At 46.8% G+C, this 24,861-nt stretch overlaps 1 protein-coding gene across 2 annotated transcripts in view; it reads right to left on the bottom strand.

The window, feature by feature from the left end:
* Positions 1-702: 702 nt before the first annotated feature.
* The window catches only part of Rxrg (retinoid X receptor gamma), a 43,170-nt gene continuing 19,011 nt past the window's right edge, over positions 703-24,861 (bottom strand). Inside the window, exons 1-9 of one of the 2 annotated variants that reach the window (XM_036202947.1) lie at positions 24,377-24,614; positions 17,749-17,893; positions 15,145-15,324; positions 10,939-11,099; positions 10,701-10,830; positions 9,001-9,133; positions 7,556-7,647; positions 6,194-6,299; positions 703-1,202 (exon numbers count right to left, since the gene is read on the bottom strand). In XM_036202947.1, coding sequence (XP_036058840.1) covers positions 1,055-1,202; positions 6,194-6,299; positions 7,556-7,647; positions 9,001-9,133; positions 10,701-10,830; positions 10,939-11,099; positions 15,145-15,324; positions 17,749-17,821 — 1,023 coding nt within the window. In that variant the 5' untranslated portion in view covers positions 17,822-17,893; positions 24,377-24,614 and the 3' untranslated portion in view covers positions 703-1,054. Of the gene's footprint in view, positions 1,203-6,193; positions 6,300-7,555; positions 7,648-9,000; positions 9,134-10,700; positions 10,831-10,938; positions 11,100-15,144; positions 15,325-17,748; positions 17,894-24,376; positions 24,615-24,861 lie in introns of those variants that run through there. The other variant, XM_036202946.1, reaches the window with a different exon arrangement.

Here is a 24,861-nt window from a genome sequence, read left to right on the forward strand (position 1 = left end):
TAATTTGTTCAGGAAGGCCCCCAAAGACCTCTGCATTGCATAGAGGTTAGACAGTACTTGCTCAACATAGATGGGTGACATGCAATATGTCATAGGTAACTTCCCTCTTACCTAGCCCCAAGGGCAAATTCAAGAAGGAGCCTGCCTTTAGAGGTCTCAAGAATGGTATCTGTCTCTATGTTTATAATAGTCCAACCTCTCTCAAGCATTTCTTGCTGCCTGCTGTGTCCATGGGGGTCTGTGTTCCTGCTGCTTAGTGGGTAGCTAGCCCAGAAGGTCAGACCCCAGCCTCCTCCTGCCTAGGCAGGCACTCACTGAGTGAATCTTTGTGTTCTCTCATGTGACTTGGGGTTAGACCCCTTTTTTGCCCTCCCCCATCATAGGGGCCAGGAATAAAACCCTAGCACTCCTCACCAGATAGTCCCCATTTCCTTTTCCATATCTGTGAATACAGGCTTGAGAAGGGTTAAAGGAGAAGGAGGGGGATGAAGAGGAGGAGGGAGAGGGGAAGAAGAGAGGCAAGCTGTCTGTAAAAGATGCCTTCTCCTTCTTCCCAGCAGCAACACCAGCGGTGCTTCCAGCCCAACTCAGCTCCTAACCCCACCCCTGGACCACAGAGCCCAGTGCTAGCTTATATCCTGGTCCCCATCCTCCACATCCCAGAGAACTTCCCAGCCACACAATAACACACCACACAGTCTGAGCAGTGCCAATATCATATTTATTATTTTCTTTTCCATTTGTTTGCTTTCCATGGCAAGTGAAAAAATAATTTAAACCAATTGTATGTACAGAGGCTTGGTTACTCTTCCCAAGAACTTCCAGAAAGACCTCAGCCCCTTAGATAGCAAAGAAGGGTCACCTTTAACATCCATACAAAATTCCACCTAGAAAAGTCTCATGTGTAGAAAGGTTGTCTTTATTACAAGCATCACATTTTGGGAACAGGAAGGGAGGTCAGAATGGGAGGTGAGGGACAACAGTGTGCAGGGTAGGGCTCCACACACATCAGCCCAGAGGTCACCCTGGGTGGGGAGGCTGCAGCCGAGCAGGTTCAGGTGATCTGCAGTGGGGTCTCCAACATCTCCATGAGGAAGGTGTCAATGGGGGTGTCCCCAATGAGCTTGAAGAAGAAGAGGTGCTCCAGGCATTTCAAGCCAATGGAGCGCAGAGCTGGGAGACGCAGCAGCAGCTTGGCAAACCTGCAGGGAAGCCAAGGGGCACTGTGACTAAGGAATGGCAAGAAGAGGTGTCTAGTGGTGGTGGTGGTGGTGGTGGTAGAGACCGTCTGATGGGTCTCCGCCAAGCTGCCATAGAAAATCCTGGAAGTAGAGATGATGGAGTTGGAGGATTGCAACCCAGGGAGCTTCTAAGAACTTCAGAAATCAGCTAGAGGGCTGGTTCATGTTAAAAGAAGAACTGGGATCCCACAGCACGTTGGCAGCCTTGAGTTCTAAGACATGATCCAGAATAGCCCTCAGCCCCACACAGATCACGGAATATATGGATGGTGTCGCCTACCTTGCTAGCCATTTCCCTGCATTCCTCAGGGTCCTCCAAGATTAGTGTGAGCCCTTGCAACAGAGCACGACACGTGAGGTGTGCTGTTCCTGGGACAGCTGTCAGCACTAGATGAACACACGTGAGGACCTGCATGACCCCACGGCCCTGCTCTCAGGAGACCCCTGCTCTCGCTTTTCCTCACAGTCTAGCTGGTCACTTAGGCTGTGTGACCTCAGTCTGCTTCCCAAAACCAAGTTTTTGCTTTCAATTAACCAGTCACTGCTAATGTTTATGGCCAGCTTCTTGCTAGGTGAGGGAGGGAGAGAGACTATTAGCCTCTGAGGAACCAGTCTGTTTGGGGAGAAAACATACCCACACTCGCACACACTGGCCACACATCCTCATGCACCCGAGACCCACGTATGTGCTATCCCCACCACCCTCACACATGCACACAACTCTCACATCCACTCTCCCCTCCCCACACTGGGGGTTGAAGCATCTTGCACAGGCTCATGTATTTCACCTGCTGGTCCCCAGCTGGCAGCAGTTGTTTGGAAAGTTGTGGAACTTTTAGGATGTGCAGCCTCACTAGATGAAATGAGTCATGGGTGGGGGGCGCGGGGGCGTGGGTGATAGGCTGGCCCCATTTCAGGTTTGCTCTCTGCTTCCTGAGCATGGTACAGTGTGACCAGCTGCCCCCTGCTCCCATCACCAGGCTTCTCTGCCACCCACCTTGTCTTCTCCACCGTGATAGATGGTATCTCTCAGGAACTGCAAGCCAAGGGAAAGCCTTTTCCCCTAAGTTGCTTATCCCAGAGTATTTAGCACGTACACCCTCACTTACACATGCACACTTACATACTTACACGTGTATGCACACATTATTGCATATGCACACCCAGGCTGCTGTACATGCACAATCTCGTGTGTGTGTGTGTGTGTGTGTGTGTGTGTGTGTGTGTGTGTGTGTCCGTCCATGCATGAGCACAAACATCCTTACTCTCTCTCACACACACACACTTTAACATTTGTTCATACTTTCTATAATGGGGCTATTCACAGTGAGTCCAGGGAAGGGAGGGAGTAGCATGGGAAGAGTTTGTATGGCATGTGTGCAGTCCATTTGGCCCCCTGATTTGAAACATCCTTCCATTTCCCTGTGCGACTTGAATTTTTCATTTTAAGGATAAGTTTTGAATTGGAATTTCTGTGTTCCTTAGAAGGTGCACACTTCTATATTCATGTCACATGACATTCAAAAATACAGCTGAGGAAATAGTTCCATCGGTAAACCATTCACCATATAAGCTCGAAGACCTGAGTTGGATACCCGCTACTCACATAAAAAAGCCAAACATTGTGGTGTGAGTTGGTAATCACAGCTCTGAGGAGAAGGAGACAGGAGTGTCCCTGAGGCTCATTGGGCAGCTGGTCCCACATAATCAGTGAGTTTCAGACCCGTGAAGGACCCTGTCTCAAAAAAAAAAAAAAGATGCCCAGCACTTAGGGACTGACATCTGAGATGATTTCTGGCCTCTACATTCACATGTATACACATCTGGATACACAAACACACCTATACGGACATACACCCAAGTAAGACAAAAACAATCAATGTAAATATCAGTATAAGAAAAACAAATTGGCACCATCTGAAAACATCAGGGAATCACTCTTTGCTCCATAAAAAAAGTCAAGACCTATGCCTCTGTCGACAGAGCTCTTGTTGATAAAACACCTGTGTCCCCTGCAGCAAAGGGACCATGTGTCAAGGGGGAGGCTGCCCTCCTACCCAGCTGTCCTGGCAAAGAGCTTGCCTTTCAAATGCAAGGCTAGACTGAGATTAATCCTGGCACCCTGTAAGGCTGTCAGTGTTCTCCAGTGGCTACCTGTGCCGTCGGGGCTGGGGCTGGGAACTAAGGCCAGGGCTAATGGACTGAACCCATGCATCAACAGACACTGTCACTGCATTGCTGGTTCGTGTGTCAGCAGCGAGGCACCCTTTGAAGGTGCATGTTGTGTGCACAAGATGAGCGTGAGTTCTGCACCCTGCTTCAATTTCCGCTTCCAACTTTCTCACAGACCTTGGGCCTCATGACAGGCACTGCTTAGTCCTGTCCACAAGGTGGCAGCACTCTACCACTGTGACAAGTGCCCTGGCTGGGAGGTGCCAGCATGTGTGGCAAGTCAGAGGTGACCAGCCTATGTCAGGTTAGTGACCCGACAAACAAGCCAGGTGACTCCCCTCATGCACCTGCCTGGCCGCCTCCTGTGAGCTCAGACAGACATATCACCCCTTGTTCAAGGGATGCTGGACAAGCCAGGACACACAGGGGACACAGCCCCTACCCACTTCATGAGCTCCCAGTTGAGAGTTGGCTCTTTCTTCAGCTGCTAGAACAAGGGTTCTCACCCTGTGGGTCGCGACCCCCGCAGATCCAATATTCACATTACGATTCATAACAGTAGTAAAATTACAGTTATGAAGTAGCAACCAAATAATTTTATGGTTTGTGTGGGGGGGGGGGTCACCACAACGTGAGGAACTGTATTAAAGGGTCACAGCATTAGGAAGGTTGAGAACCACTGTCCTAGAGGTAGCCAGGCTCTTGACAGTCTCCTGCAGGAAAAACAGCAGTTCTAAAATGTTAAAGCGATATTTAGAAACAACTTAGATGCCAGCCACAGAGCAATGACTAAGCACCTGAAAATATGAGCATGTTGTAATATGACAAACTATGGGAAATGATTTTTTTTCTTTCAATAATCTGATAAAAATCCCTAGAGTGTCAGAAAGGAAGAACACAGTACAACAAAAGACACAGTCCCATGTCTGTAGATACAGCCTGTGTGTACACACATGGGACCACATGGACACCGGAACAAAGCGTACCCGAAACAGTTACAGTGAAAATTGGTTACCCGATTCTAACAATGATTTCTTCTAATAAAGCAGACGCTGCTGTTGTAATTGAGAGGAAAGAGAGTCAGGTTATTCTGGGATGTGCTTTTATTCCTAATGATTAATAATAGGACCCAGAGTTAGTTCCGGAAAGAGGGCAGCGTAGAGGACAGCAGGTCTAATAGTATCTGGGGGCTGGAAGCTTTGGCAGAAAACATCCTGCTCAGAGCTTCCTGTTAACGTGGCTTGCCCAGGGCTTGTAGATGTCAGAGGCAGAGCCAGGTCCCTTTCAGCCTCTCCAGGGCAGGGCCCTTTTGATCTCTCCAATGGCTGGTGAAGAACAGGCTACCAAATGGCCACTGAGCTCCCCTGATGCACTCTTCATTGACGTTCCACAGCTGGCTAGATCACAGGACTAAGTTTTAGCTGATAGAAGTAAGATAGCAGGGGACCTGTGTCTAGGATCTGTGTCACATCCACACGGCTCCTCTCTCCTCTCTGCCTTCCCCCCTCCATCACCTAGATGGCTCTGGGATGGAGCCACAAGGAGGAATAAGCCAGGGGCTTTGAGTGTTGGCAAGGAAGAGCTGTTTCTTTACACTGAGTGTCCACCTAGATGGGCGGTGGGAAAGACCTTCCACTGGGATGAGTTACTGGCTTTCATGGCTCTGTTATCACTATTTAATCTCTAATAATACAGTAGCCTGATTGTGAATTGACCTAAGGACTGAAACCCGCCCACTTGATTCCTTCACAACCTCTGACAAAACTGTATTCTCCACTGAACATTTGGTAGATGTCTGTGTATGATGCAGTATAAATGGAAATTTGACTTCACAGAGGACTAAGTCACTCGTGTGTGTTCGGGGTATACAATGAAACCTAAAGACAAAACTAGTGTGTCTTATGCAGTCTTCTGTTCTTCTGGTTTTTGAGATATGAGCATCACAGTTTCTCATTTTCATTTACAGAAAGGGGAAACTCTTTGCTTACCATGCTTTGGAGTAAACTTTTGAAAAGGTTTGTTTAGACCAAATGATAATGCTGTAGATGGTATGACAAGGCCACACAGGTGGATGCCTGGGGACCAGCAGCTCTCAGAGCCTGTCCTTTGTACTGCATGAGAGTCCACGGGGCAGAGACTGTGAGAGAGATGCTGTCACTTCACAGAGACTTGGGTTCATATCTCACCTCCACCAGTGACCAGCTTTGCAAACTCAATTAAGTGACATGTCCTTTCTGCATTTGTTACTTGGCAGAACTCCCATATCAATCCGTTCATTTCCCTGTTCATCTAACATTTAAAAATATGCATGCTAGTCCCCCTCCCCATCTGAGGAAGACCTGTCCCAATACCCTGGGTGCATTCTTGAAACTGAAGATATGACTAAACCTATACATATACAGAGAAATGTATGCATGCGTACATATATACACATGTACCACTGAAAAATTAAACTTATCAATTAGGCACAGTAAGAGATGAACAACAGTAACAAATCACAGCCATCATAACAATACATTGTAATAAAAGCTACTGAAAAGCCATTAATTCACTTGTGGAACTTGCCAAGTTCCATCTATGGCCATTGCTTTACTCACTGATGCTCAGGGGATAAACGGTGATCTGGACAGACCTTACCCTCACCCAAGCCTTTCTCTTACTGTACTGATATAAGGACAGTAGGTCTATAGAGTCCCTGGGGCATGGGTGGGGCTCCATCAATGGAGATAAGAAGGAGTTGCACTGTTGTTAACACGGCCATTCTCTCCTCACTCTCTCACCTGCCTGGTTGTTCCGGATACTTCTGCTTGGTGTAGGCCTCGAGCGTAGCATAAACTTTCTCTCGAAGAGTCTCTACCTCAGAGGGGTTGGACAAACCCTTGGCATCTACAGAGAGTATTGGATTTAATTTCTGGTTAATGTCTCCATAGGATACTCCTCCAGACAGCATCCCATCATACTGGCCACCTCCCCTAGCGTTAGGAGGAACACATGTAACTAACTCATGCCCAGGGTCAACTGGGAGGTAAGCAGATCACCTGTGTCCTTTCTGTGCATAATCCCCCTCACAAACTCTCCATTTTAAGGATTTTCAACTGTTAATGGTGAAATGGACCCTCTGCAGACTTAAGGAAAGTTTAATTTCATCCAGGCCTTTCTGGAAAATTGCCAGTCACACCCTTACCAGAAGTTTTCTCCATGTCGAGCATGGCTGAGTGGTGACATGGGTATGAAAATTCAACCTACCCACGGCCCGCATCAGATCTACCCTAATCCTGGAGCTGAAGGGTGCACACATGTCACATCACACTTCCCCGGAGGTGCACAGCAGCATTTGATGACATTAGTCACTTCCTCCTCTTAAAGTACTTTGCACCTGGACCCCAAGCTGCCACTCCCTCCCTGCTGACCACACAATGGGTTCCTTTGATAGTTCTGTCTTCCACCAGCTCCTGAGAGTCTCCGTCCCCAACCCTCTTCTTTGCCATCTTTGCTCACAATTGATCTCTCATCAGGTTTGTGGCTTCCTCCCAATTCAGTGAGAGGTGGGCAGCTCTTGCCTAGTCTTTATATATCTTTGGTCCAGGCTTCCCCCCGTGAAGTCCATTCTCTTGGACGTCTGTCTGTCTGTCTGTCTCTAAGTTCATTGTCCAAGACAACTCCTGGTTTCAACACACTCACACTTAGAACTTGCTTCCCTTGGAGTTTTACCCGTGTCGAATGAATGGGAATTCCATTTCTGCAATTGTTCTGGGGAATGAAACACCCCTGAGACATATCTGTCGTCTGTCTTTCTTCCATACCCTACTCTAATTCACCGGTAGATCCTGGTGACTTTACTAGAGATGTACCCAGAATCTGGCCACGTTTTACCTCCTCCTTCTCCTCTGTCACAGAGACCACTGTGACTTCTCACCTTGTCCAGCTACCCCCCCCCCCACACACACACCTCATGAAACTCCACGCCCCATTAAAATATTTCCAGGATGGCTCTGGAGAGCAAAGGTGATAAAGAGAAGGTTCTATACTTCGATGGGTGCTGGGCTCCAGCTGCTCTGTTTCAGCCGAGCTTGGCGGTACGGGGCTTGGGCAACAACAGCAGAGTTCTGAAGGTTAACCTTGAGAGAGGGGTGCCCCCATACCTGGGTTGAAGAGGACAATGGCTCGCAGACACCCGAGCTCCGACTTATCCATCTGCATGTCTTTCATCTTGGAAACCAGCTCTGTGAGGACTCTGTTCACAGGAAGCAAGGGCAGAGGAGGAGAGAAGCATGAGTCCCAGGCCAAGGATCTGTGAAATGAATCCCACCACTACTTACGACGGCCCACGCAGTTTCTAGACACTGCTGAAGGTATCAGGGTACAGGGATAAAGACGATGAAGCCCCTCAGCTAAGGGACGTACAGTGGGGAGGAAGACACTGATGTGGGGACTACCAGCTACAAAGTCCAGTGAATAACTACCTCCCGAGTTCAAGAGCTCACCAGGGAGGAAGCAATGACCTCCCAGCAGGGAACAGAAAGGCATCTCAACGGAGGTGGAAATGAGAAATACAGCAGGAAAAGTCAGCCCGGGCACTGTGCATATAGAAGAACCCACCAAAGGCAGCCCGGGTCAACCGGGAAGCCATCTTCAGGAACTATGAGAGTGCTTGAGCACATCATGGAAAAGGACAGGGAAGAGGTAGACTCCTCTAAGGTGAGCATGTATGTCCCTCAAAGAGACCACTTGTGGGGGAGGAGGGGCCCTGGGTCCTGGAACTCAATAGAGCATCTTCAGCTTTCTCTCCCTCTTTACCAGAAGACCAATCTTTTAGCTCCAAGTCACCAATCTACATATTACTTTATGTATTGTTTACTTTATATTATATTTACTTTATACTATATTTATAATATTATTTACTTTATTTTTTAAAATGTACTTTAGTACATTTAAGGGAGAGGGTCTCTGTCACGATGTCACTTTCTGACTAAGCTTGCTTCTGCTGTAGCCTAGAGATCTGGAATCCAGAGAGAAAGAGTCCAGAAAAAAAAAAAAAAGCATTATCCCAACACACTAGGCCTCTTGAAGATGCATCCTAGACCCCTTCTCCATCCCTGGTCCCTGGGATATGCTGTTCTCCTTCCTCACCTGTAGCTTACTAGCTGATGTCAATGGTCCACCCACGTGGAAAGCATGAGGGTTGGAGGCCCTTCCATCTGCCAGGCAATGATGCTGGCCTCTGACTGAGTCTATTTTATTGTAATCACCTTTGTCAAAACCCCTCTCTCAGTCTCCAGGTTTATATTTTCACCTGCTTAATAGTCTCTGGAAATGGGGCTCACACCGATAATCCCAGCATTTGGGAGACTGAGGCAGGAGGATTATCATGAGCTTAAGCCTAGCCCCAGCTATAGAAGGAGACACTGTCTCAGTACAAAAAGAAATGGCTTTTGATATAGTCATCGGCACCTCTCTGAACTGCCTATTGTACATCAGCATCCCATAGAGAGAGAGGAGGGAAGAAGAGGAGAGAGGGAAATGTGTGTATACACAATGTGCACATATTCGTCACGTGCAAATCCTGGAAACAGAAGGGAATCACAACCTGTCAAAGATGGAGCCAACCCCAGCACTGTGAGCACTGCTCCTGTGGACATGGAGGCCTGTGGCCAGCAGGATGCCATCTTGGACAGAAACCGAGCGGTGGGAGAAGGAGGCGATCAGCAATTCATTCCACCCTGCAAGCGGAAAGAGGAGACGTTGTGGGGAAAGTGACTACATTCCCACTCCCTCAATAGCCAGCAACGCCTGGATTGTTCGCCCATGGAACGAGAGCAGAACTGAGAATCCTGGGGGGTTAAGACAGCCCAAGGTGACACGTGTAATTAGTGACAGAAGAAAGGACAGGGTTAGAGCTTCCTGACCTCGTGGCTCGGCACAAACCCCTGCAGCTTCTTAGATGCAGACTAGAGTGACAGCTTGAGAATGGGACTCTTTCTGTCGCCCGTTGCCAACAAATATGAATTAAAGCTTTCCGGGACAATAGTCACTGTTGGCTGAACGACGGATACAGTGACTGTCCCTCCTCGTCTCTGCCTCAGGACTTGACAACCTAGCTGTATTTCTCTGGTGTCACCTATAGCAACGGCACAGTATGTAGCTCTCAGGGGACACTAGGTTGATGGCTCAACATCTCACAGGGATGAGTGAGTGGACTGGTTCCCAATGCTCGGCAGGTCCTCATGGAATCTCCCTGATGGCTCTGTGACAAAGAGGAGCTTTGGCAGATGTCAATCAACCGCAGTGTCTCAGACACGGGCAGCAAGATTGTAGCATGAGGCATCTTAAAATGGAGGAAACCTTGAACACCAGGTAATACAGGACTAAGCAGAGATTTCTAGGTTGCTCTGTCTCTCTGTCTCTCTGTCTCTGTCTCTCTGTCTCTGTCTCTGTCTGCCTGTCTGTCTGTGTGTGTGTGTGTGTGTGTGTGTGTGTGTGTGTGTGTGTGCATGTGCACATGTGTGTGTGCAGGTGTGGAGGCCAGAGGAGGACACAGCATCCCTACTCTATCCCTCTTCTCCCTTATTCTCAGGACACAGGGCCCCTCAGTGAACCTGCAGATTGCTGGTTTTCAGCTAAGCTGACTGGACAGCAAAGCCCCCTGAAATCCTCCCCTCTCCACACCACTCCTAACCCCTAGAGCTTGGGTGACACGCACATGCAACCTCATCCAGCTTTTCTGTTCACACATGTGTTGGGGATCCTGTCTCAGTTCCTTACACTTGTACAGCAAACACTTCCACCCACCACGCTATCTCCCCGGCGCCCCAAATCTCTGCTTTTCTTACTTCACCTGTGAAGTGGGAATAGCTTCATTTTATAGTTGTATGGTCCTATAGTTGTAAGACACTGCTTCAAATTATCCTCAGTAAAGGTATTTGTGAGTCTTAGAAGCTAAATGTAAATTATAAAACTAAAGAAACGTTTGCTTGTGGGTAAAGCCCTACTCTTCCATGGAGATTTCAGTTGGGAATGAAAATCCTACAAAAGGACCATTTAAACTTACAAGTCTGTAAAGGACATAAAATAAAGGACGAAAATGAAGGCTGGCATGGTAACACACACCTTTAATCTCAGTGCTTGGGAGCCAGAGGTAGGCGGCTTTTGGGGAGTCCAGCCTGGTCTACATAGTGAGTTCAAGGAAGACATAGCAATTGCAAATTGCTCCTTTTAGGGTCCCATGGGTCATTTCAAATTAGTAGCCTAGAGGATTGTCTCAGGACAAGAGGAACCACCATGTCTTACCTGCCCGGAGCAGAATGACCTGGTCCTCTAAAGTGAGGTCTGAGAAGTGGGGGATGCGTTTGGCCCACTCAACAAGGGTGAAAAGTTGCTTGTCCGCAGCATGGCATATGTTGGTAACAGGGTCATTTGTCTAAAAAGGGAACAATTTTCTATGAGGTCCTGGGACTCTAAATACCCCTCTATGACCTCCCGCCCCAGACAGGAAATGGAAGCTGGGTGGAGAGCTAAGACCACGTACCGAGTTCTCCATGTTCATGTCACCGTAGGATTCTGTCTTTGGTTCCACAGCAAGCTCGGCTTCTAGAATCCTCTCCACTGGCATATCTTCATGGCCACTGCTGGCACACTCTGCCTCGCTCTCGGCTCGCTCCCGGCTCCTCTGCCTTTCTTCTTGCACAGCTGGCACGTGGCAAGACCAACAGAGGTTACCGAGGGCCGAGGACCAGTACGGGACAGTTACCTACCTCAAGTGTCACCTCTATACAACGAGAGTCATCATGGTATTGAACCAGGGACACTGGAATGCTGACAGATGGAACCAAGACAGCAAAGCTGTTCCCTTATGGGGGCAAAGACAGGTCTTCAGTGGTATTGTTCCCAAAGCCTTGCAAAGACCCTCTCACTCTTGCTGTTTTAGCTCACTAAGCTCCAGTTGCACCCTTCTTTGAAGGGCTTACCATTTCCCTGCTATCCCCATTTTGTCCATCACCCTTCCTATTCTGCTGCCTCTGGTAAACTGTGAGCACGCAATGGTTAAGGAGCAAGCCAATTACTGCAAAAACTCCCCTTGTCAGATCCTATGCATCAACCCTGGCATTCACGTCCCATTAGGTAGGCCCCCTGTGCACCAGCATGAACACAGCATCACCTGATCCGACTTGTCAGGGAAGATCTTCAGGGAGCCAGCTGTGGGGATTTAGTGAGTGAAGGGGTGGAGGGATGTCACCTAGAAGACATTTCAGAATGTGCACTGATTTCATGGGTGGGGGAGGGCACATAGGCAAAGGTGTAGGCTGGAGTTACTTCTGCATTCCCCAAACTTGGGATTTTCATCAAAGTTCACGCTAGCTCTCAGAACCCTTGGTCCACACATCAGGATGCAAGGCGGACTCCACACCCTAACCTGCCCTCTCAAGGTGAAGAGTTTTTGTTGGGTTCCTTTCTATTACAAGGCTGCTGTTTCCAGTTTGGTCCCAGCAGCAATGAGCAGAATTCATCATTGGAAGACAGTTTGCATCCCCAAAAGGAGCAAATTCTAATCTAACTTGCTTAAGCACCTTCACAAGTAGCCTCTCCTCTGGGTCTCTCTCTCACACTGCTCCCAGCCCATAGACCAAGGAGCACTTATCCTCTGAGGATGTAACCAGCCACGGAGGCTGTCTGAAGGGCTGGAGCTGGGCTGCTGCACACTGAGTCTCTCTTGTGAATGATAAGACTGATTTCTCAAGGCCAGAGAAGAGGCCTAAGAACATCACTAATAATCCCCACCAGGTAGCAGTGTTATGTGGCCCAGAGAATCAGAAAGAGTATAGGAAGGAAGGAGAAAGGGAAGTGTAGCATGAATCTTAAAACATTCTTATTGGGGTTGGGGATTTAGCTCAGTGGTAGAGCACTTGTCTAGCGAGCTCAAGGCTAGACAAGGGTTCAGTCCTCAGCTCTGGAAAAAAAAAAAAAAAAAGAAGGCAAAAAAAGAGTTCTTATTAATAAAAACAAACCTGGAGCCAGTTATTGGGGCGAATGCTGGAAGATCAGAGAAGCAGAACAAGCCACAGCTTCCTCATCTCACCAGTTCTTCACCTGATCCTGTTTCCTCAGTCCTCATCCAGAATGAATCTCAGCTGAACTGTGCTGCTCCAAAGCCTAAAAGCTTAACGATCCAAATGCTGCTAGTTTCTGATCTTCACGCCTTATATATCTTTCTGCTTTCTGCCCTCACTCCCTTGGTTTAACGGCTCACTTCTCGGCATTAAAAGTGTGTGTCACCATGCTTGGCCGTTTCCAATGTGGCCTTGAACTCACAGAGATCCAGAGGGATTTCTGCCTCTGGAATGCTAGGATTAAAGGCATGTGCTACCACTGCCTATCCTCTATGTTTAATTTTGTGGCTGTTCTGTCTCTGACCGCAGAAAAGTTTATTAGAGTGCACAATATTTTGGGGAACACAATACCACCACAGGGAAGAGATAAGAAAACTAGGAAGTGGGAAGAGGAAACTGACACAGGACAGATAGGAGGAAAGGTGAGAGAAGAGCAAACACACAGCCAAAGAAATCTTTTCCAAGTGTATCCCTGCCACGTGCATGAAGACGCCCTCAGGTCTATCACTCAGGCTCCTCCCCAGCCTCGGATTCCCTGGGGCTGAAATTGCAGTGAATGACTGAGACGCATTTGTGGGGATTATCAAAACAACAGTAAAAGTTTTCAGAGTGTTTATTTCTCCTTTTCCTTTGTCTTCCAGGCTTATGTCTCTTCTGCCTGGTCCCTTCCTCTCTCTGTCTCTGTGTGTCTCTCTCTCTCTCTCTCTCTCTCTCTCTCTCTCTCTCTCTCTCTCTCTCTCTCTCCCTCTCTCTCTCTCTCCCTCTCTCCCTCACTTTCTCTTTCATTTTCAGTTCACTCTGTCAGTCTTTGCTCAGTGACAACCGTGGGAACTACAGTCCATGGTTTTCTCACGGCTGAATGCTCTTGTGCTTATCTTTAGGAAATTAATACATTTCTGTTTGTCCTGATTTTTAAAAACAGAAGCAAACTGAGTCAAGTCCTTTCTGTGGTCGTCAACCAACTCTTCTAACAGACTTGCAACCCTGGAGGAAAATAGCCCTGAAGCTTCAAATTTCTTCCTTGGCTTCAGGAAACTGGGTTCAATTCCAGTTTGCCACTAATTGAGGACGAATTGGCTACTCTCTCCTATTAGTACTGTAAACCTCAATGCTATAATTGAAGCAACACATCGCTATTCCACACGGCAGATACCCTCAGCTCCCACTACAACATACATCCCGATACATCCAGGACACTGGTGGATCTAAAACAGTCCCAGACTCCAGCTTTTCAGACTTCATCCATCCACGTAGTAAATAGTTATTGTTTATTTTCAGGTTCTCCAGCAGCCGATATTAATGGAACACTTTCCAAATCAGAAGCTATATTTTATACTCAATACTTTACATAGATTATTATATCTCATTTAACCCCTTCCAATAACTCTCTGGGGTACTATGAACCACAGAGAAACTAGATAACTTGTCAGAAGTCAAAAGCTAGGAAGTGGTAGCACCGGCATAGGGACCCAGGCTAGCAGCCTCCAGAGCCCACTTAAAGACCTTCCACACTGCCAGGGCACTAAGACAGGCTGAGCTAAAGGGTGTGTATACCATATACAGCCTAGAAGCCATAGCAAAGATTTTTTTCCTTTCTCTTAGTTAGATCTGGATGTTTTGTTTTGTTTTGTTTTGGGGGGGGGGGGGTGGCTAGACTTGGCCATCTTGTTCACACTGGTGTCTCTCCCAAGGAAGCAGGGAGGCAGCTTGGGATGCCATTTGGCTCTCAGGGTCTTTTCCTCCTCGTCTGTGAGCTGATTTCTGTTGATTGCACGATTCTGAAACGTACCCTTATCTTGTCATATTCTTTGTTGGTGGCATTTCCTCTAAGCATGGGCTCAATGACCTGTTCTTTCATTGGTTCTTTCTGGCAGACTTCCTCAATCCCACAACAAGAAGTATTGAAGAAACCTACCCAGTGAGTCCTTCTACCTGCAAGGACATCTTTCCCCAGGAACACCAGGTACCTGCACAAAGCCCTCTAGTTAATTAACTGCCTACTTCAGTTTATTTGTGTTACTTAGCAGGATGACTTTCGATCTTTTAAAGCAAGAACCACCAACAAGGAAAAAGCACTTTCGGATTTGTTACTCTCTGTCACAAGGGTAGCCCACTAACTCACACTATAATTAAAAGATGGAACCACTGAAACGCCCAGTGACACTCTCTGGGACTGAGAAGGCCAGTCTGCCAGACCTGTGTAAACACCAATAATCCACAAAGGCTGAGGACTATGCCAACATGACAGGATTTATAGCAGGCCAGGGTTATTAATCCTAGAGGGCCTCAACAAACCTGCAGTTTCCCTTCGAGTGAGACCAAGACGACAGCATGAAACCAGCTCCGCCTCGAAGGTCAGTCTGATGCTCCCTCAGAACCACAGAGAACGAGGCCTCTCACACCTCTGAGACCCACCTGTCCTTGGGCTCCCAGAGAAGAGAGAAGACAGAGGGAGAGATGTCTCTTGCCCTCTGAGCTCTGGAGGTAAGCCTTGAGAAGTGGTGGCACCTAGGCTCGTCTTAAGCACCACATCAGACCTCTCCCTCCCACAGCGTCCAGGGCAGCCCCGCTCTTCCTCTGCATGCGAGCTGCTCTCCCTGGGCAGAGGGGAGCAGGGGGCACCTCACCTTCCCTCTTCATGCCCATGACCAGGCACTTCTGGTAGCGACAGTACTGACAGCGGTTACGCTGGCGCTTGTCGATGAGGCAGTCTTTGTTATCCCGACAGGTGTAGATGAGGTCTTTCCTTATGGTTCTCTTGAAGAAGCCTTTGCAACCCTCGCAGCTGTACACACCATAATGCTTTCCTGGTGACAAGAGAACATTCCGTAGACTGTTCTTGTGTCTATTCAGGTTTCCCACCACGAAGAAGCCCATCACTAACCACCCTCCCACCTCCCGCCCAAGGAAACAGCCACATCCCCTAGGCACAAATAAGGACTCCCAAACATTGCAAGCTGTACCACAGGATCCAAAGGAAGCATAAATAACCTCTTTTTGTGTCTTCCCTCTATCTGCAACTCCAGACAGCAGCCTTAAAAAATTCCTGACCTCAGATTTTATTGACATTTATCTTAACAGAGCAACTCTTGGATTTGGATAAGGGAATGCCCCGCCTCATCTCAATATTTTAGTGTACATAACAACAACCAAAAAAAGATGTTTAATTGCTGTGTATTACCCGGCAGGAGAAGAACCTTGTTCTAACAGTTCTCAAAACTGAAGCCCAAGGTCTCAGGAAACCCACTAAAAAACTTATCGTCTTATACCATAAACTATGAACAATCCTGAGCTACTGCCTGTTAGTGCAAAAGAAAAAAAAAAAAAAAGAAAGAAAGAAAGAAAAGAAAAAAACCGCTATAAAATCTTTACAGCATCACATTATACTCAATCTTGAGCAGGGCATACAGTTCTGATAGATAGTAATTTTGTTTCATCTAGAATAATTGGTTGTATGCTTCACTGTCTCTGGGACCTATAGTTATTATCCCTGGCAAGAATGGCTAATTTGTGTCAAGAGAGCTGCCTGCCACACCTGTCTCCATACAGGTACCATGAGTCAGTCACAGCGCTTGCTCTAAGTCAGTGATTCTTAACCCGTGGGTCACGACCCCTTTCAAGGTCAAAGGACTCTTTTACCAAGGCTATCAGATATCCTGCATATCAGATATTTACATCATGGTTCATAACAACAGCAAAATTACAGTCATGAAGTAGCAATGAAATAATTTTATGAGGGTCACACATTAAAGGGTCACAGCATTAGGAAGGTTGAGACCCACTGCTCTAAGGGAAGTCTCTGCTGTACACTAGGCAGCTACGGTCACGTGGCTGGAGTCGCAGAACTTAAAAATGTAACGAAGCAGATTGTCTAAAACACTTTCAGGTCTGATTCTAGAATGCAAAATGTGGTTCCAAGTCACCACAGACCCAATTATCTAATTCTGTTTTATTTCCGTTGATGCTAAAATCCACGTGAAGTCCCTGAGAACTCACAAATGTAACTTCACGCACCCCAGAGCTTACCTATCAGTGGAGACCACCCTTTGAAGTGTTGGCTAGAGACAGCCTGCCTGATAGTTGTGCCAAATTAGCTGGCTACACTAATTTTTGGAATTCACAGTAATGATAAATATGGCCTTCATCTTGGCCCCAGGTAACTCAGTACTTTTGGCTCTGAAATATTTAACTTTGAGAAGCAGGACCCTGATTTGACCATAATGTGATAGTCATCCCATGGCTTTACTATATATATATGAAGAGACCTACCACCTTCCATTAAAATAACCAAAACAAAGAACATACTTTGTCAGGCTGTGACTGACATTCTGTCGTGGCAACAGCCATGCCTTCATGATTTGGAAATGAGTCATAAAAGCAAGTAACAGTTGGCTGTGAGGCTGAAGAAGTCTGAGGCCTGTAGCCTTGATGAGAGGAAGAAGAAACATTCAGTCAGCCTTCGTGGTCTGCTATAGAAAGAACATGCTCTGTCTTCTCGTTGTTTTAATTAATTGGGACACAGGGTCTCACTATGTAACCCAGGCTCACTTCAAACTCACGACCCGCCTGCCTCAGCACTGAGTGCTGGTATTACACGCAGACACTCATTCTCCTTCTCAGACTCAAATGTGTTAAAAACTGATGGAGGAAGAACAGAGGAAGGGAAAGAAGCAATTTTGGTAAAATGGAAGAGGAAAAGCCAATGGAAACACATTTATGCCCATAAAGGCATGCTTTAAAAAAAATCTAGCATGCCGTGAAAGGATAAAACAAAATATACTCAAATATTAAAGAGTTTCTCTTTCATAGGGATACTATGGAAAAAATTTTTACTTTCTCTTTGTACTTTTATGGTTCTTCCAATTTTTTATTGGTTTTATAATTATGTATTTGGGACACTTTATGATCACAAGAAATAATTTTTTAAAAATTAAAGAAAATCTAGCATGGGACATTGGATCGTCACTAAAGGCCTCAATCCCAGACATGTATGCAATTGTGCTGCTCCAGAGAGGAGTCACTGAAACATTTCCACTGAAGCTGATCCTTCACATAGAAAATGTATTTTAGAATCATCAAGACTGCAAGCTTTGAACCCCACAAGCAAAATCTATAGGCAAGGCCTCTAGCTGGACCACTATCAGGGGTCTTTTCATTTCACTGGGTGCAGGGTACACATGGAGCAGAGGGACCCCTTCTCTGGAACTCTGTCTCATGGGACCCATCCATACCTGAGGATCTGTCCCCACAGATGGCACAGATGTGTTTCACCAGAGAACTGGGACTGGTGGATGGGTAGTTCATGTTTCCAATACCAGGCAGACCTGGTAAGGGCTTGATGTCCTCAGAGCTGCTGACACTGTTGACCACATTTAGCTGCAAGAGATGCAAACAAAAACAAAGAGTAAGACATAGGCAAGGTAAGCCCCATCTCAAGATCATACGCTTGAGATGAGCTCCATTTCAAAAATTAACTTCCAAGTACAGAAATTCCCAACTGCTCAGCTGTGACCTGAATGCAAAACCATGAGACAACTGCACAAGATGGAAGCTAAAACATAACCGGAGCACCACAACACACCTCTATGAGGCTGTTTGTGTTCCTTCCTTTTACTCTTGTGTTTTACTTGAGCTGAACAGTACTGCACACATAGGACATGTCAGAGGTGCAATTTTAAATTTTTATCAACTACTGACAGCAGCTTCAGCAGTGCACTAGGAAGAGCTACAGCCCCTAGGGCAAGACAAACAGACTCTAAAAGCCAGCCCCCTACCCCAAAATGCAAATTCATTCATTAGTCAATCGCTGGACATTCCCCAGGGCTCTGAGACACAAAGGCAAATAAAAGTGCATACTTACAGGCTCATGAAAAAATGGAAGAGAAGGGCAGGTGTGGCTCATCTCTATGAGCTCACTGAAGATGCTAGCCCCAATGCTTTGTCTCTGCAATGCCTAGTAAGCCCCTCCACCCCCACATCCCACAGCATGGAGCTGGTACATATGGATGTCTGAGTAGGTCAGCTTGACTTTCCTCTTCCCCATCCCTTGTCAAAAGTGAGCATTTCCTCCCCACTTATCCCGCTGCCCTTAAGGTGTCCAAGAAATTGAAGCTCAGTGTTTGTGATCACCAGAGAAAACAAGTTGAATAAATCTGAGGCAGTCATCCAGCCAGGGGTACACAGCAACATTCTCAGCTGTGCAAAGGGAGACACAAAACCTAGAAGGTCTGTCTCTTAGTCCTCAAAAATGTTTGGTGTCCTTGAGGAGTCAGAATATGCACAGTTAAGAACCTGCATAAGAGGGACTGGAGAGGCAGCTCCGTCAGTGAAGGACTTCCTGTGCAAGGGCGAGGCCTAAGGAAAAACTATAGAATCTTTTTTTCAAAGCCAAAATGTGGTGGCATGTGCTCCGAATCCCAGTGCTTGGGAAGTGGAGACAAGTGGATCCCTGAGACTCTCTGGATGGCCAGTCTAGACAAATCAAGGGGTTCCAAGCCAATGAAAGACCAGCCTCAAAAGAAGGGGAGGAGGAAAAAAGAAGAACTCAAGGACAGACAGACAGAGGTGAATGGTACTTAAAGAACTGAAGTTGTCCCCCGACCTCCACAGGCAAGCTCACATGCATGTGTGTCTTCAAATACACACACACACACACACACACACACACACACACACACACACACAATGCACAAGCAACTTGAAAGAAAGCAAGGTGGTGTACATCTGTACCTGTGTATCTGCTAGAACCATCAGGAAAACATCAGGGTTAACACTGACTTCCTGTGATATTCATGAGCTTCTAATTACATTGTCTAACCATGTAGCTCTAAGTCCAAACTGAAGCAAAGGTAGGATTTCTCACCTATTTTGGTACTTTGGTGTAGGAAGAGAGACCAATAAAATGTAGTCTATAATAGCATCAAGTTAGGTTCCTCTTACAATCACTAGCCTTTCAATACGCTAAGCAAATATTTATTGAGCATGGGAGACAGACAGAGGCTGTGGGTTCAAGGCTGTGAATATTTCATTAATTTGTATAATGGATGAAAATGTGTGATGGAAGAATTCCTTTCCATTTCTATGTGAGGTTAATCCAGGCTCTCTGGAGCCCATGCCCAATATCTCATCCTGCTTCTGCGTAGTATAGACAAGTTCTACCCACCTGAGAACTTCAAGAGAAAATGATGCCCACAGCCGGTGCCTGGAGGTTCTCACATGGTGGGTCTGAGAACTGATCTTGCAGTGGGACTTTTATCACATCATTGATGATATTAATATACCCTTACAGGTAAGAATCACTGGCACAGGGCAGTGGTGCAATACACCTTTAATCTCAGCACTTGAGAGGTAGAGGCAGGTAGGTCTCTGTGAGTTTGAGGCCAGCCTGGTCTACAGAAAAAGTTCTGGGACAGCCAGAACTACACAGAGAAACTCTGCCTCTAAAACATAAGGAGGTGTAGTGCTGGAGAGATGGCTCAGAGGTTATGAGCACTGGCTGCTCTTCCAGAGGACTTGGGTTCAATTGCTAGCACCCACATGGCAGCTCACAACTGTCCAGTTCCAGGGGATCCGGCACTCTCACACAGACACACATGCAGACAAAACACCTGTCTCAGATTGTCGCAGCATGGTGTGTGGGTTCACACAGATCCATGGAAAGAAGACTCAGAGGGAACTTAAGAATGAATCTAGGCTTTCATGGCTGCAGGGGGTCCAGCCTCTAAGGACTGAAGCACTTGCCCTTTGCCCAGGGCATTTTTTTCTCTCCATTTACAGTTTAGTCAGTTAATTTCCATATCTTCAAAGCAACCTGAAAGGACTTCCCAACAATGAAATGCCAGATGCAAATTCCTCGATTTCCCAGGTACCACAGTTTTCTGGGTTTCCTGAACCAAGCTTTGCATAGGCCTTTGATTCTTGGCTCAGACAAGATTCACATAAGAGAAACAAAGGGTATTGGTTAAACAAATGGATTAGGGCTAGGTGCTACTCTCTGAAGGCAGGCCAGGAGTGGCTCAGCAGGAATGCAGCCACAAACACCAATGCACATAAAATAAAAATAAATAAAATTAAAAAACAAAGAATCACTGGCATGGTTTGAATCAGGACAGCTTTTCCTAACTGCCTCAAGAGCAGATCAATCAACACTTGGCTGCATAAAATGGAAGCTATTACATCAGATGAGCCCAAAGAGTGAGCCTTCTAGCTGATCACAGCTCTGTCCTCAAACCCCTCAGGTGGACAACAAAGATCCTAGGAGTAAGGATCATCCTCTCAAGAAGACACCCCCATCCCTCTGCCTCCCATCTCATGCCCTAGCTCTGCAGCTGCATTCTGCAGTGGCCACAGAAGAGTAATCAACGCACATGACCATCTCTGGGAAGCTAGATCAATGCTGACTACCACTGAAAGTCTTCATAACAACCCAAAGAGGTCTTCTTATTTTCATTCTGTGGATGCATGAGAGGGTATACATGTGTGAACTCTTCAGATGTGTACACCCGTGTATGTGTGTGTGTGTGTGTGTGTGTGTGTGTGTGTGTGTGTGTGTGTGCAGATGCCAGAGAAAGATGCCAAGTATCCTGTCCTATTATTCACCTTTATTCTCCTGAGACAGGGTCTCTTGCTCAGCCTGGAGCTTGGCTGGTGACAAGTAAGTCCCAGCAATCTTCCTTTCTCCAGCCCACACAAGGCTGGGATTGCAGGCCCATGGGCAACCATACCTAGTCTTTGTGTGGGTCCTGGGGATTTGAACTCAGGTCCTCCTGCTTGTCCATCCTGTGCTCTTACCTACTGAGCCACCTCCATAGCCCCCTATTTCTCATATGAAGACGACAGCCTTGCCGTGGGGTTTTCTTTTGTTCATTCAGGAACACTGTGGAGGTTCTGCAAGCAAGAAGATGTGGGCACTGCCTCCAGGAATTGCCCAGTGAAATTGGGTGGGATAAGACAGGAAGGAAAGATTACACTCTGTGAGATCAGGGAAGACTTCCTGAAGGTGGCAGCACTTGGGATAAAACCTGCCCCCAAATGGGTAGGAGGTAGGTGGGCCGATGATGGGCAAAGGCTTTGAGTGAAGGCCTGAAGGGAAACCCAAGAACCTGTGGGGTAACTGTGCCCATGGGGTAGACATGGATGGTAGATAAGATGGAGAGGTGGGCAGAGGCAGAGCCTTGGAGACTCAATGGCCCGGCTAGGAGGATGGCAAATAGGGGCTGCTAGAAATTTGGGGCAGAGGAATTATGGCTCTCAAACTCAGCCTCAGTGAAGCATGGGACACAGCACTGAGGAAGGATGGGAAAAGACATGCTTAGTACCTCACTAGGTCTAATACTTGGAGCTTGGTGCCGGGGCCCCTGGGTCCCAGGTCATCATTCTTCCCTACTAGGTAGTTGGCTGGGGCTGGCAGGAGACACCGAGTCCTCCCCTGCTCTTGCTGTTTCCTACTCCACTCTCCTGGACCGGGAACCCATGAAGGAGCTGAGCTGTTCTCTTTCCATTCCAAGTTAGCAGCCCCTCTGCCATATCTCTTCTTCATGAACCAATGGTGGTGGGGACAAGTGGTCAGGACAAGTGAGTTGATGTCCTCGCTGCCATCCACCCCTCTGGCTGACCGGCTTGGGGGTTGTGGGGGTGAGACAATGGTGCAGGGAATGGAAGGCGGCTGTTGTCAATCCAGACCTATTAGCTGCCTGGCCCCAAAGTCCCTGGACCTTTGCTGTCTCATTCCATTAGAGGCAGATCTGCTGAAACAGGCACTTTAGAGCTGAAATTCAGCAGGCGGTCTGACCAACCACTGCACGCAGGTTGCCTGTGTCCTCAGAATGGGACAGGAGCATACTGGCTCTTCTTTTCCTTGCAGGTTTGGCAAGTGGTTGATGCCTCCTGGATACATCCTGAGCCATTTCTGACCTGCGTTCAGCCTCAGTTATTCCACCCAGGCCAGACTCAGGGTTTGGCTCCTATTCCAGGATGCAGACTGTAGCTAGAGTTTTTCTCTCCGGTCCCTCCAAGCCCCAGCAGTCCTGTAGCCCACTTATAAAATAAACATACAGATGCTTATATTATTTAAACTGCTCAGCCATTAGCTCAGGCCTACCATTGTCTAGCTCTTACTCTTATACTCAGCCCATTTCTGTTAATATATATGTCGCCACGTGTTCCGTGGCTTTACCTGTTGCCTTTACATGATGCTCCCTGGACGGCAGGCTGGCGTCTCCTCCTCTCCACCTTCCTATTCTCTCAATTCTCCTCTCTGCTAGTCCCGCCTCTATTTCCTGCCTGGCTACTGGCCAATCAGTGTTTTATTTGTCAATCAATCATCCACAGCAGCAGACCCCATCTCTAATCTTGTAATGGGTCTGGCCCACCACCTGGATCCTGGTCTGGCCTTACTCTTCCTCACTATAGATCTTGACCAGGTCCTATCACTCAGCAGAATTTGTTTTCCTCATCTCTGGACTAGTGCTTTTCAAATGATGGGTGAATGTGTGTGTGTGTGTGTGTGTGTGTGTGTGTGTGTGTGTGTGTGTGTATGTGTCCTAGATATAAAAAAGTTGAGGCTACTTATCTTCTGAATATGCTTTAACCAAAACTGATTTGTTTCTTGAGACAGAGTCTGAAATAATCCTCCTGCTTCTGCCTCCCAAGCACTGGCATTACAGGTGAGCACCACCACACCCAGATAACCAAGTCTTTTTTTTAATTGATATGTGTATTAACCTTCCAAATACAATTTTGTTTGAAGACTTTATAGTTTTGTTTCTCTTTATCATCAGATTGAATAATCTTTAGAACTATTCCAACTATAATATTTGTAGTTGTATGAAAGCATTTGCTATAAAACATTTGAGAGGGTAAGAACTCAATTGTCAACAAATCAGCAAGCCAAAAAAGTATATAAATCAATAGGGATAGCATCCAGGTCAGGCAGTAAGGGTCAGCAGGGGAAAGAGAGGAGGGAGAGGCCAAATATTTGTAGGACCTTTTCGGAGTCTGTCCAACAGAATTATACTGACAAATATATAGCACTTTGCATACACATATGAGCATGCACGTGAACACACACACCATGAAATCTGTAGCCTAGATGACTACATGAAAAATGTTCAGATGCCCTCTCGGATCTAGATGTGGTATTTGAAAACTGTTCCCTCTCCTAAGATGCTCCCAAAAGACTAAATCATATAGCTATACATATATAAAATCCACATCTATAATTCATATCTATATGCACATATAATTTATGTGCATATAATTAATATGTAACATATATGTGTATATAATTCATGTGTGCATGTATAATTCATATATATACATGTGATTCAGTCATGTATATAAACCATGTGTGTAAGTTTATATATATATAGTGCCTCGAATTGGGCATGGTTCTGTGAATACTAGTTGGAACAAACTTCTCTAGAGCCTTTCAGCAACAGAGTACCTGAATCACGGGTCAGTTTGTAGAATATATAGCATGTAGGAATAATAATAATATCAACAACAATAATAATAATACCCTCTGGCTCCCACATGGCATTACAGAACTCAAGAAGCATTTTTCAATTCCATATCTCCTTTGATGTTCATTAAAATCCCCTTAGGAAAATCAGGGCAAGCATTTGTGCCCCACAATAGAGAAAATGAAACTCAAAACAGAAAAGAGCTAACGTGGTTTGTGAAAGGTCACACGGTCCTTTCCAATCCATGCCAGTTCAGCTCTCCTTGGTCCTCAAGATCTTAAAGCCCAGAGCGCACTCAGAGGACTTCAAAGAGTATAGTAACTGAGCAGAGCGGGAGACCCCGTCGGCTTTCCCGTACCAAGCACTTCCTCCCCCACTACTCCCGAGTTGTACTCACAGGTCACGGAAAGAGCATGCTTCAGGGCCGAGCTCCCACAGACCCAGGGCTGAGCTGAGAAGGCAGGATGTAGGAACAATCCCTACCCAAGGCCTCAGAGTCTACGTCTCTGTGGCTAACACCAAGACCTTTTGCCGTGTGTCACCTGGTTGACTGGGCAAAGTTCTGCAGCTGCGTGTGGTTCCGGATCCCAAGCCCAGAGCGCTGCTCGCTGTCTGAGGCTGCTTCACCAGCACTTGGCAAGCTTAATATAGCTACCAAAGCCAAACTTGGCCCAGCCTCTGCACACAGCCCAGTTGGCCAGCACCAAAGCTTTCAACTGACCTTTCAACCCCGATCCCTCTGTACAGGCATATGGTCCAGGAATAGCGGCCCTGACACACGGCTCTGAAGATGAATTTATTGGCCAGGTTTGGCTTAGTTAGAAGTCTCCATTGTGATTTCTAAGTGCAGCCTTAGAGAGACAGTGGCTGCCAGCTTCCTAC

The sequence above is a fragment of the Onychomys torridus genome, chromosome 11, assembly GCF_903995425.1.
Source record: "Onychomys torridus chromosome 11, mOncTor1.1, whole genome shotgun sequence".
Taxonomy (NCBI): Eukaryota; Metazoa; Chordata; class Mammalia; order Rodentia; family Cricetidae; genus Onychomys; species Onychomys torridus.